The sequence below is a fragment of the Chaetura pelagica genome, unplaced genomic scaffold (genome assembly GCF_000747805.2).
Source record: "Chaetura pelagica isolate M959 unplaced genomic scaffold, ChaPel_1.0 scaffold248, whole genome shotgun sequence".
In the NCBI taxonomy this organism is placed as follows: domain Eukaryota; kingdom Metazoa; phylum Chordata; class Aves; order Apodiformes; family Apodidae; genus Chaetura; species Chaetura pelagica.
In genome coordinates, this window is record NW_009954309.1 from 872214 (window position 1) to 885996 (window position 13783).

Sequence of the window (13783 nt, forward strand, 5' to 3'; positions counted from 1 at the left end):
GCAGATCTTTAAGCATGCTTGAGTAACTTGGGAACTTCTACCTCTGGAACTTCTGCTCCCAAAACTTTTTAAGGGTCATTCAAAATCCAGTCTTTGGTCATCAAAGAGCACAAACCTGACATACCCCACCTTACTAGCTGTTCTCATCTAGCCTGCTGAAATTCAAGTTGATTACGTGACATATGGAAGTCATACAATGGAATACTGGAAGACCAGTCTCACGAACAGGCTGTGGTGGGGAAATGGGCTGTTAGTAGTTTAAGAAATCGATACCAACTTTGACACTTCTAGAGGTGGCAACATCAATGGCCATGGCTTTGATTTCAGTGTCCCCAAACTGCATCAGTGTTTTGATCTCCCGCCGGTTTGGCACTGAAGCATCAGTTCCCGTGAGATCCAAGCGGAGGGTGCCACACTTCTTCACTCCAGACTCGGTGATGAAGCTGACATTATCCTGTTCTGAGCTATAGATGTTGATCACTATTACTAACTGAGAAGGTTTGGCAGGCGTGTAACTGCGTGTCACAGTTTCTCCAAGGGCTACAGATTGGTCAGCTGAGATAAATTTGTCAAAGACATCAGTGCACCAGCGTGTGCCATCTTTGACCAGAAGCTTCTCTGGTGGATGCTTCCCTTCCACAAACCTGTTGAGCACTCCCACCCCGTAGGTGAGAGGGGAACGCCGCACTTTGATGACAGCAGGGTCTAGACCAAAGAGAACAGCTCCTTTGAGGATAGTGAGCCCCACATCCTGAGGAATGATGACTCGACATCTTGAACCAAAAGCGCTCTGGACAGCTTGCTGGAGTAAGGGGGATTCAGCGAAGCCACCCACCAGGAACAGAAACTTGACATTGGTCACTTCTGGCTTATCAAATACATCACCTAAACAGAAACAGAGCCCGTTCAATAGGGAAAAATCCACAGTGACAAGGCAATGTAGATGAAACTCCTCATGTCTGAGAGTACTGAATGTTCCATGCACGCGCACAAGGTCTGAAACTGCCACATCTATGCCCACACTGCCACCCTCAGCATGCACTAGTTCCATAGTTTCTTCTCTACTCTGTTTCACCATGAATGGAAACCTACCTCAAAGCATACAATATTTCTGAGGTGGCATTCAAAGCAGAATTTTTATTTAACTTCTACCAGTAAAGGGAGACTCAGATTGCTTGCAAAGAAATCCTGCCAGTCACATTATGCGTAGTAGGGAAACAGATATTATCTTGCCACTGTAAGTATCAGTGAGATAGCACCAAACCTAACCAATCTGCATACCCTTTACTGCATTCCTGATAACTCAGCCCATTTTAAATTTACTTATAATTTCTGACTCTAACATCTTAACCACAATAACTATCATTTGCAAAATATATCCTTGTGTTTTTATAATGTTCCTTCTTAGCTTAAGCCCAGATCCCCTACATTGAAGAAAACCATACAGTTCAGTTGGAGGCTTTCCCTAAGTTCAAATAACTGAGGCAGCATGACTGAGTTATCTGTCATAACTACTGCAATTCTAGTTCTCTCCCTCCCTGCTGTCTTACTAAGTTGTGACCTCCAAAATTTACCTAATAATTTCTCACATACACTGAGCAAAGCTGGACTTTCCATTCCAAATACAATTCAGTTAGTGCTCTGTAATGTGTAGAACAGCAATAGTTAGGTCAGTACATATCTTATACTCAATACAAATCCAATCTTCCACCAAGAAGACTTTAAATAATAATTTTCCCAATAAGCCTACATCACTTTCCATTACTGGATAAACACATTCAGTGCTGCTTAAACCATGCCTGGAAGTTATTTTATATGATGCATCATTTAATACTTGTTATTTAGAGACATCAGTGATTTGGATGGTTATGAAAAAATTGTGATGTTTCACTAAGAAATGAACTAGAGGTCTTAGTAACAGGAAAAATTAGAAACTAGTTACATCTCTGACATTATTTAGTTGTCACCTGTAACAGGCAAAAGAAAAGCAGCATACTGGTCAGTGTATTTCAGCCTTCTGAATGCTTGCAGCCCTGGAAGCTGAGAAGAAGTGAACCTTAGGAGCAACGTGACTGAATCTCAATAACTAGTACTAGAACTAGGTAGGAATACATGTTAAGGTGATGTCTCCTACTTCTATAATTTTCCTAACTACTTTGTAGAGAATTGCAAGCTTCAGAACTAACTTCCTTGCCCACATTTGGTGCATACTAGGGGGGCTGTCTGACTTTTATCCCAGTTACTGGTTTGAAATAGGCAAGCAAAGCTCCAGTTTCAGCTCAGGCAGGAAGTGGAATTACATGCAGGTACTTACTAAGGTGCTGAACGATCTGGTCAATTGTAGGCTTGAAAAGAGCATTCATTGCATCTGGGCTCATCCTCAGCATTCCCTGGGAGGACCACTTCACAAAGTCCACACTAGAAAAGCACAGTTAGGAAGGACATTAAAACATTACAAGTGAGCTGTAAGCAACAGCCAAGCACTCACAAGATATGCTAAATAAATAAACCAGGTTTTTTTTTACAGAATCTGCATGCATTTTGCTTGTAAAAAGGGCCTGACCTCATCCTAGCCTCATACCAACTGCAGCAATGTAAAACTACAAGGGAGAATTACTATTTTTGCTTGTCTAAATGTTGTTTTCTTTGCCTGATTGCCTTATGTTGCCTTATCAATGCTCAGCTGTTTGCTGGACAGCTGGAAGTTAATCCAGTGCTCACTCATCTGAAACAGCACTGACTCATTCCCAGAAGGGCAACATTTAGATTATAGCAGTAGCAGGCCAAAGCCCCTGAAAACACTCCAGGAAAACAAGGAAGTATGGGAAGCCTCAGGAGGCAGAAGGGAGCATAGCATTTTTAATGAGGCATAACATTCGTTAAGTGAATGCAGGCATTGTGTTATTCCATCACTGATGCACAACCATACAGCTCAGTAATCTTTTCATTCATGCACATTCTGTGTCACCTTCATACTCTTTCTACCCCATTATCCAATTAATTTTATTTCAAGGGAACATTTAGCATTGCCTCTGAGATTCACCATTAAGACTATTAATAAGGAGATGGTCTTGAGAGAGGGAATATTTCCAGAAATGTTTAATGATTTCAGAACCTCAGCCTCCTTTAGGAAGTGGCTCTGAGCTTCATTACAAGCCATTGTAGCAGGGCACTGCTCAAAGTAAATTTACCAAGAACTTTAGGAAGAGATCATCATAGAAGCCTGCATGCTACATTTGACATTCACTGGATTAAAAAAAAAAACAACACAGAAAGAAGCCAAGGTACAGGTACTAAAAATCATGCCTCCTGCTCTTGGGTCCCAAGCATTCTGTCCCAGATTTGCAGGCCCCCTTTTTTCATTCTCTTTGATGCTATTAATCTCCTGATGTTCTGTACTACATAACTTCAAAAGATGCAAAATGCTCACTTCTACTTTCTCCTCACTTCCTTTTGTGTAGCAGCCCACAACGTTGTCATTTATGGTGCTTTCTTGATACAACCAGGAACTACAATCTCTGCAGGGAATTGTGTCTTCTCCCCATCTACTGAGCAAATGATCTAACTGTAGCAGACTGGGAGAAAAGAAAGGATGCTTCCCTCTCATGGAGCTCTATGCAATCATATGCGTTTTCACTGGTGATGATCTATCACTTTCCTCTAGTCATGAACACACTGACACATCTCACTGAAGATCTTGGATTTGTCCCAGCATCCAGACTTCTGAAAATTAAGGTCTAAGCAAGTAACTTTTAAACATCAAATTCTGTAATTTATCTGACCTCCCTACTAAACACAAAAAATATGGTCAAATTCAGGAAAGTGAAGCTTTGGTGGCCTAAAGGAAAGTCATAGAAAGAAATACAAGGAGAGTGCAAGTCTTGTATAGGAAAGCTTTTGCAAGACATTGATCAGAACTTCTCATTCTGGAAACTGCACTTTAGGCAATCTGATTTTCTCCTCCTTATATTACAGTTTTACATGAGTATCTTTCAGTCTATGTGTAATTAGGATATTTTAATTATTTGACTTTGCTATCTATAGTTAATTCTGTATTCATATGGGTTCAGTTGTCTACTCACTTGCTTTTCCTCAAGGCATGTTCTACACTGTGACCTCGAAACTTCTTGTAATAGTCAATGAAGGAGAAAGGCAGAGTGATGTTGAGTGGATTGGTCCTGTCTGGAGCTGCTGCTCGTTTACGTGACTCAAAGGCTATCATCAGATCCACCCAGGCAGCAGGACGCTTGATTTTAAACTGCTCAATAAAATCTTCTCCAAATATTTTACACAGGAGCTTTTCAAATTCATAGTCGACACCCAGAGAACCATATGGTCCACCTGCATTACAAACAAAGCACAACTTTAATACTCTAAACTGCTTACTGGCTTTTAAGTTGACCAAAATCACATCAGATTGACACTACTAGGACCGCCAAGGGTGAAGGTCTACAGAAAGAGGTGGTTTTTCCAACTGTAACAGTTGGTCCAATACAGAACATAATCTTACTTTTACTCCTATACCATCATAGCCACTGTAACACTACCACTACAGAACAGAAACGTTTTTTTAGAAGCAGAGCAAACCACTTCCTTATTCACATATGTGGAGTTGTGAGTTGGACCCATATTCAGGAGCAGATAGACCTGATGTACAGTGTCCCATCTGCTCTTCCTAGGTTGTGTCCTGAGGTAGTCTTACAGCCACCAAGACTGAGAAGGCTCAGTGATGAACCATACAAATGCAGACTAAGTCAGTTTGAACACACAGGAACAAGTAATAGGTTGTCTCATGTGGATGACAACTTAGGGGACAAGGTTAAAGGTGATCTGCAGTTCAGGAAGGAAATATCATTCAAGAAATTGCACTTTGTATATCATGCATTTTTCCCAGGTGATCGTAGACTCTCTTTGCTACACTTTTAGCGAAATTCCTGGAATATATAAGCTTCCCTTTAAATCTAGAGAAACTTCTGTTCTGCCAACGACACTTTACACAGACTTTCTTGTGACACCTGGGTACTAATCTCTACAGCACATCTCTGAATACCTGGACAGAGCAGCAATACACAGGTGACCTCTCAACAGACAGGAAGATGACAGCTCTACTAGCACAGGTCAGACCAGGACCATGGCAGGAGGTCATGGCCTGAATGGGAGCGAGTAACACAGAAAATGGCAGTTTCATACCCTCCCAGGGTGAAGTTTACCATCCAAAAGCATCAGAAGCACTAAGCAATTTACCCTTGGTGGCTGAGCAGCAGCTAGGTTATACTGATTTTGAATTCTGGTCTTACTTCAAGAAGAACTGTTAGTAAAATGCAGTCAACAAGAAAGGCTTACATTGCCTTCACTGACCAGTCAGCACACTACATAAACAAAGCCAGCAGAGGAAGTGACATTACCTGTTGCCTTGTAGAGCTCCTTGAGATGTCCTTCAGGGAGCCTTATTTGATGGACAGTTATATCCACTGTGCCTCCTCCACTGTCAACAACGATGTAACGGTCACCTGGTTTTCCAAAGGGATAGACAAATGGTATTTAGATTAGCACTATCACAGCAGCGTGTTGCAATTAAAGCTTCTCAGGGGCATTGCTACCATGAGAGATGAAGACAGAAAGTCATGAATATCTATGCTGAAGTCTTGACCTTTATTAGTAATTATAATGCAATAATTAATAAAAAATATGAATGTCAGATGTCAAAAGCTATTGATTTAGCACAGATGAAAAGCTGGTTAGTGGAATTGCTCATGGTGTTAGTGTACATTCTAGCGAGCTACCAAATGAATATTATGGTATATTTACTAGGCTTTTCTGAGAGAAGTATTCTGTCTGCATGTCAATTTCAATTCCTTTTTACCACCTCCTTAATACACCATATTTTGCTAGAGCATGCAGCCTGGCAGTTCAGCCTTAGCATAACAAAGAGCAGCACATGAACTTGTCTTTTTTTCTTTCCCTGTTTATAATCGCTGAGAATAAGGCAGTGCACAGCACATGGCTGGGATCCACAATATTTGCCCGCAATATAAAACCAGGGAGAGCAAAGTTGATTCAAGAAAGGACACTACCTTCCTCCAGCTCAGACCAGATCTCTCCTATGACATTTTCCACCAAAAAGGTACGACTCTGTCGGTTACGACGGACGTGTTCCTTAGCTGCTCATCGACAGAGAAAAAGATAAACACATCACTGAGTTTAAGAAAGCATGAAGCAGTTGATAGAATAAGCTGCAGGAAATGAGTGCAAGCAGGCTGACAGATCTGTGCCACTTCTTAGCAAAACAAACGAACAAGTTCTGTTAGAATGTGGAACATTACAACGTTGCTCCTGGAAAGAAGAAATGTTTTCAGTCACGCTGATCTTCCTCATTGGGTTAAAACAAATGACCTAAGATGAAAGCTATAACTAGGTCTGATTTCTTTTATTTTTTTTTCCAACACTGATCTGCAGAGGGGGAGCAGGCAGGGGGGCTGGCAGGGGATCTGGCAGGGGGGCTGGCAGGCAGCAGGGCTGGGTGCAGGCTCTGCAGGCAGGCGGCAGCTCCGGCCCGGCTGCCAGACCCATCCCCGCCCCGTTCCCAAAAGCCGCCGCTTATTTTAGGTGCTCAGGCCAAGAGGCCACCCGAGCCTTTCAGGACGTTGGTCTGTCTCAAAACAGGCAGCCAAAACTACTGCTTCTTAGAGTTACAACTTCTTAAGGCCACAGCGACCAGGTCTGACCCTCACAATATTCTAAATAAACACCACAAAGATTCAGCATCATCTAGCAATACTATCATAACAATAAGTTAATTTACAAGGCTTAATTGCCATTTAGACATTTAAAAGATACAGAATAGACTGTGAAGAGAGAGTAGTGAGAACCTTTGTCCTTATGCATCTTAATCAACCTCTACAACAGAATGATAAAAAAAAATCATTCCCTGTGTAACCTTCACTCACCTTCACAGGCCGTTCCATACAGCACGACAGAGGAGAGATGTTCTGTCATGCATGAAAATATTCTTTATGAAAAAACATCAGCATGCAAATCACTGAATGCTTTTTGCTTCTTGCTTCTATAGTGTCTGTTATCAGAAAGAGACCAGCAGCACCCAGACCCTCCCCATAAAGACCCTGTGATGCAGACAAGCCAAACCAGCCTCACTGTGATGACTTAGCAGCACCCAGAGAGAACCTGAACAATGTGACAGAACAAGCACTGGGTTCAAGCAAGGGACAGGAGCCCATAGAAGCCAACAAGAGTCTTTCCATTCACTTCTGTGGGCTACAAGTGAACACAGGAGCCACTCTTTAACTACAAGTGAAGTAAGATTATCCTGGCTACTCTGAACAGTAAAATTTTTTTACATCACAGCAATAAAATGGCCCTTGGAGGTCTTCTCTCTGTTTACATTTAAAGGGTTTTTCCCCCTAATCTGTTCTCAGCCTGCCTTGGGTGCCTGCCACATCTTTATGAAATTTTAATTCTAACCCAAACTTAATTCACTCCAAACTTTGTTTTCGTTAATTTTGACATGAAACCTTTTTCATCCTTAAAAGATTTTACCATGCAAAGTATGGAGAATGGCACCCCCCCCCCATCCAAGAAAAAGCCCATTAGCAGAAATCCATGATCTGCCAGATCCTGCCCAGCTTCAAAACCTTAACCAAAGAGAGAAATTCCTTGATTATTTTCCCAGAAACAAATCCCTATGTAGCCTGAAAGTGAGTATATGCAAAATCACATGGAAATGGAACGGCTCAGGGCATGAATGAGGGGAACAGGAGCCAAGGGGCCCCTCAAGGGACTGTGTCCTATGAAGTGACTGCATCCTGTGCCCTGTGTGGGCCTCCATAACACTGAACACATCTGACAAGTGCTGGCTAGGAGAGGCATGGATTGGAGAGAATGATGTAGTGACTCTGCCTAACTAAAAAAAACCAACAAAATAAAATAGCCTCTGGTAAGTACAGGAATAGCTTTACTAGCATAATCTTCCTGTACTGTTTTGACCTAGTAAATGTGATAAAATACATATTCTTCTGACTAATTCCTCCTTCTGGGTTAGGTTGGCACACTACCACCAATATCTGTACAACCATTATAGTTCACACAGATGGGAAATCTGGGCGTTATGCAGCAACCACATCTTACTACCTCTCCTGGTTTGAGCTTTGTTTTCTTTTTTCTTCTTTCTCTCTTATGTTCCTTCTATCTTAGGTAGGATATCAAGCTCAAAATGAAGGCTCTCTCAGCAAGTGACTTACACTGTGGTCCAGTCTCTGAACCTCACTGTAAGTCAGTCTTCAACCATTGATATTAGCAACAGATCCCAGGTCAATAAATCACAAGTGCTGTATCTAGTTGCTCTGCAATGAGCAGATTAATTCATTGCTATATTCCAATACCATGTGTTGCCCTGACTGTTGACAGTAATTAATGATATTTCATAAAGATGGTATCAAAAATCATCTGCCAAACCTCTAGAACACCTCAGACTAAAAGTCTCATTGCAGATCCACTTACTTAACACTGCTTCAATAATTCAGCTAATCAAACACACAATTCCTTCCAACAAATTACATCTAAAGAACAATTCAACATGAATAATTGATTTTAATTAAGGCAGAATAATACTATTGTGAGAATACTAGAAGACTCTCACAACATCCCAATAAAGGCAAGGCAGTGAAGCTACCTGCACACTAAAATTCAAATGTGTGCAAACATACCTGCTGGATGCCTCAATTAGTCTAATTACAGAAAACAATGAAACAGCTTATAAAAGCAAACTGATTCTAGCTTGAAACTTTTCAAGAGAGAACAACAAGAAATGGTAAGAAAACAGCCCTCGTGGACAAAGCAAACTTAGGCATAAGAATCTAAAGAAGTGAGTTAATAGAAGTAGTACCCTGTGTAAATCCAGTTCCAATAGTGTCACTTGGGCTATAACCATTGACAGGTGCCCTACTACTCAGGTCTATCATCTGGTGCAGGCGGAGCTTTCGGCAGTAGATAGAGGCAGCCTCAGGTTCCAGGGCAATGATCAACTGCTCGGGATTTTCAGGAGATGCCATTCCTGCCTGGGAGAGAGAATCGATCAGAGAAGTGGGGTGGGAAATACTGCAACCTATTAGATCCTTTTCAGCAAGTGAACAAGCCCTTCTGCCCTTTCCCAGCTCGAGGTTTCAGTCAGCCCTCTGAGGGCAGTCCCCAAAGGAGCTGCTGCTGCTTGCTAAAGGTCTTGACCTGGAAATGGTCCTGCCCACGAGGTTTAGCACAACTTCACAGCCTGTAACAGGGCGGCATGCATGCACTTACCAGGCTAAGTGCCTAACCCAGCAGCAGTTTTGCATGACAGGTGGAGAAAGGAAGAAACTAGTTTTGGATTTTGTAATGAATGGCCTAAAACCTGAACTCCTAATTAACTCATGAATCTGGCTGCTCCGAAGCTCTCCAGCCTCTCTTAAGAAATTAATAAATACTTTTGGCCTCTCCCACAACAATTTCTTAAGTATGCTTTTTTTATATCCCAGATATACATAGTCCTTGCTGAAACAGACTCCTCACACCATATAGCTTCCTAGGAATACACTATACACTTTGCCAGTAATGCATCTTCTGACTTAAACCCAACATTTTCTACTTCAAAATCCATTTCTTTTAAGCACATTCACTTTCATAATATCTTCAAAATGTTCAGTATATTCAAGGACTCAAAATACAATCAGGTAGGTTCCCTAAACTGTAATGAGAACTAGTCTAAAAATAGTCCTACATTATAAAATGAACATTTGCTGTTATTTCTATTTTAATTCTGGATTTTCAGCCTCCAGACAAACACTTTCAAGAAGCCACAAGTTCACATGTAACTACACTACTCTCAGAGCTGGACTTACAGAAAAATACCAAATTTGACAAACTCATGTTTTCATTACTTTTCTTCTGTAGTTCTCCCTACTGTATGATTTCCAGTTAAAGTGGATAAAAATGTATTTCAACTCTTTCTGCCCACGTAGTGGTTTACCTGCTGTTGTTTTTCAGTTAAGTGCCTGAGTACCAAACCATGCTAGCAAACAAATAAATGTATGAATATTTGTCTGCCTTCCATGGTCAGTCTTCTGGCACACCTTAACACTTCAACACACTGTGGGGTGGCTCCAGCACATGCCCAAAAGGAGGTGGACTCACATGGATAGACTGCAGACCTGGACCTGAATTTGGCTTCCCTCCTAGCACACTGTGGGCTGTGGGAACTGCTGGCTAGTTTACATCATCTGCAGCTAGAAACTCAAAGCAAAGCTTGTTCAAAAAGCAATACCAGGATAAAACTTGAAAATATAAAATTGTCCTTCACATTTACTGACTCCATTTTACCCACTCCATCTTAATAAATGAGATAAATAGATTTTTATAGAAAGCGTCTTCCTCATTGCTGATAACAAAGAAGGTAAACAACAAATAAATTCCAAAATAAGAGAGCAAGGGTTAAGCTAATCATGGTTGCTCATTACTTTAAAAGCACACCTCATCAGTGAAGTTATGTTCACTTTACAACCTTCACTGCTGTTGAGCAAAACCCTGTGCTTCAGTTACATCCCCTGGATTCAAAAGCATGATCAGAAATTAGGGTAGCTCTCTAGGAAGGAGAATAGTGTGCCAGCTCCCTTCAGCGTCACTTATCAGAGTCAAACAATAAGGTCCAGATAAGCTCTTCTACACACAGTTTTAATTTGTTGCTTTGGAAAGGGCAATATTCAAGATACGAATAAATACTCAGTCCCTGACAGATATTTATCTAATCTGCTAGAGAATTAAAAAAATGTATGGTCTCTGCACACAAACTATCTCAGCTCTTTACTGGTTTTGCCTTTGGAAAGTTTTGCAAACAGCCTTATCTGAGTCATTCTTGCTGCAATTTTAAGGCCAGCACTTCTTTGCCCTACCCAGTAAGGGCACGGAAAACAAACAGCTCCCTACTATCCTGCTGCAGTTCTCACATATATTACACTTATTTCCATGTCCAGTGAGAGCTCTGGGCCTGAGCAGCAACTGTTGTTTTTGGATTTTTTTTTAATATCCAGCAGTGTGGATGGTCTTAGCATGCTCAGTCTGGTCCATATACCTGTCTTATGTTAGTAGCACAGACACAGCAATTCTTAGTCTCACATCTAACCTACACAGTAAAAGAGAAAATTATATTTTAAGATAAAAATAGTTTGTTTCTAAGAGTATTAAAATCCAAAGGCTACATCATAAAGTATATGCAGAGGTGACAGGACCTGAGCTGTGGGGAAAAAAACCCTGTATTAATTGCAAAGTCAACTGTTCTAGGGGGAATTTTGGTAAAAATTCCAAGGCTGGTTCAGCTAAAAGAAAACAGTAAACGATTAACAACAACATTTGCTTCCTCCCCTCCTCCAGCTGTAGTCTGTACTATGAACTTTTCACATTGCAGCCTGCATGTCAGGAGGGCAAGGCAGTGACCTGCAGCAGATGGATGCAAATCCATGTTCTCAGTCCCTTCCAGTACAGCAGATGCTATTCTTGCTACTTTTCACTCTTGATATTATTTTAACATAATGAAAATATCTCCTGAGGAAAACATTCAGCACAAATGTCAGTTTTTAACAATTCAAAGCACAGCTGATCCTAACATGATTTCATGAAGAGAATGTTGGAACTTAGTGTTAAAAAAAGTTTCCTTACAGAGTTTGAAGGCCCAGTTACACTGAAGATTGTGTTATTTCACATCATAAAAATCTTGTAAAGTGAAAGGTATCAGGCATCCAACTTACATATATATTTGTATGTACATATATGTACATGCATACAAATGTATGGATAAATATTGACTATTTCATACTTTGTGTATGCAGTATTTCTACTTAGATCATCAGAGATGGCACATTTACTGAACATATATCTGCACACAGCACAGAGAGAATGGAGGAAGGGGAGATGAGAAAAACACAAACACATACATACTGGAATGGAGCAATGAAGTTACTTTAACACAAGACTTCAGAGGCAGTACCTCTGTCCCATTTTTACAGGGGAGAGGTAAGGAAATAATGTGGAAAAAAAAAGTATCAAGAGTGCAGCAAAAGAGCAGGAAAACCAGCAGGCAGTCAGCACAAAGCAGTGATGATGCATTGACTGAAAATACTAGCTATAGAAGTTTGCTATATTTTACATTTGTTCCTTTTATCTGCCTCACTGCATGCCCTTGTCCACTGCTGTCCAAATACTACTGTAACTAAGAACAGAGATTCACAAGTTACAGACTTGAATAGGACAGATCTAAACAATGTCTTGGTATTCAAGATTATATAGATCACCCTGGCAGTGGGACAGATGCATCATGTTGCTTTTGCCTAGGGCAGCTTATAGCAGACTTCATAATAGAGCCATGTCTTGACTCCAGAATGCTCAGGGAATTTTCTTTCTCCCATTATACTCACTAGGAGTACTATGAAACATGAAGGAAGCAGACAGCAGTTCTCCCAAAAATGCAAATATGGAAAACCCATCATGGAATTACAAAAACAGCTTTGAGCAAGAGAAAGTTCTTAAAAATAAATTTATCTGCAGGACATTGCTGCATTTATATACCTGGAAGAAGCAAAGAACACTGTGAAAAGAACTGCTTTAAGAGAGTGCAAATTCACTTTGCTCATCTGCCTGAGCACTAGGATTTCATGCTTTGACAAGGGAACTCCCTGATTTTCACTCACTCCAGTAACACAGGTCTGTGAGCTGGTGCCAGTAAGTTGCTGTTCATTTGCCAAGATGCATCATCAACAGCAAACCTCGGAGTGCTTTGAAGTCTCACGTGCTGGAGCACAAATATCTTTACCATCCAGACGCAGGTGAATTTCCAAGCTGGAGCATTAAACTCTGCTTTCATAGCCAGAGATGTGGCACCAGAGAAGAGCCACAGCTGACCACAAATAGATTCCTGATTCCCTGAAGAGCATCAGCTGCCAAGTGGTAAGACTAATTTATCATTAGTAAATATAGAGGTCTGGGCTGAAGCTCAGTATAGCAGGCTGAGTGCTTCCAGAGAACTAAACAACTTTCACTCATTCCATACACAGCATCATCATTATTATTTTTAAAATCTAGCCTCTACTTATTACCTTTAAAAAAAAATACTGTGAAGTGCATGACCATAAAGACAGCATTATAATAGAATATTCCATCTAGCTTGAGCCACTGATTTTCACTCACTCCAGTAAAATGGGTCTGTGAGCTGGTGCCAGTGCATTGCTGCTCATTCAGCTGCCAGTCAGGGCAAGAGCAAACTGCAGCTGGGGATACTTCAGGGCTAATGCTCACAAGAACTTGCAGAGTGGTGGTCTTTACCACTGAAAAAGCACAGAGGCCACACTGACCCCTTGATTCCCCTTCAGTCCAGAGAGTAGTTCAGGACAGTTCTCTGAACTAGAGAAATCACTCTGATTGAGACCCATTTTTTACCTATTAATAACATTTGCTACTTCACTTTCAGGATCAAATTGAAGTAAATTATTCCAACATATACTCATAAATTTTAAAAAGTGCATTTTCTCTGGATAAGAGCTGTGCTTATACTCAGGAGATGTGAATTTTACTTTCTGTTACACTACTAACCAGTGAGATGATCCTGGCAGACTCTGTATTCCTTACTAGCTCAGACTACCTATATGTAAAATACACATACTAGCACCTTTGTCCTTTATGCACTGAAAGCCAGTAAAGGAAAACATTCTGTAAACTAAGTATAGAGTAATATACTATATTACTTTCATGG

General features: G+C 40.8%; 1 protein-coding gene across 1 annotated transcript in view; it reads right to left on the bottom strand.

The window, feature by feature from the left end:
* Window positions 1-240: 240 nt before the first annotated feature.
* The window catches only part of HSPA12A (heat shock 70kDa protein 12A), a 43250-nt gene continuing 29707 nt past the window's right edge, over window positions 241-13783 (bottom strand). Inside the window, exons 7-12 of the mRNA XM_010003981.1 lie at window positions 8900-9071; window positions 6075-6161; window positions 5406-5510; window positions 4083-4341; window positions 2315-2418; window positions 241-885 (exon numbers count right to left, since the gene is read on the bottom strand). Coding sequence (XP_010002283.1) covers window positions 251-885; window positions 2315-2418; window positions 4083-4341; window positions 5406-5510; window positions 6075-6161; window positions 8900-9071 — 1362 coding nt within the window. The 3' untranslated portion in view covers window positions 241-250. The remainder of the gene's footprint in view (window positions 886-2314; window positions 2419-4082; window positions 4342-5405; window positions 5511-6074; window positions 6162-8899; window positions 9072-13783) is intronic.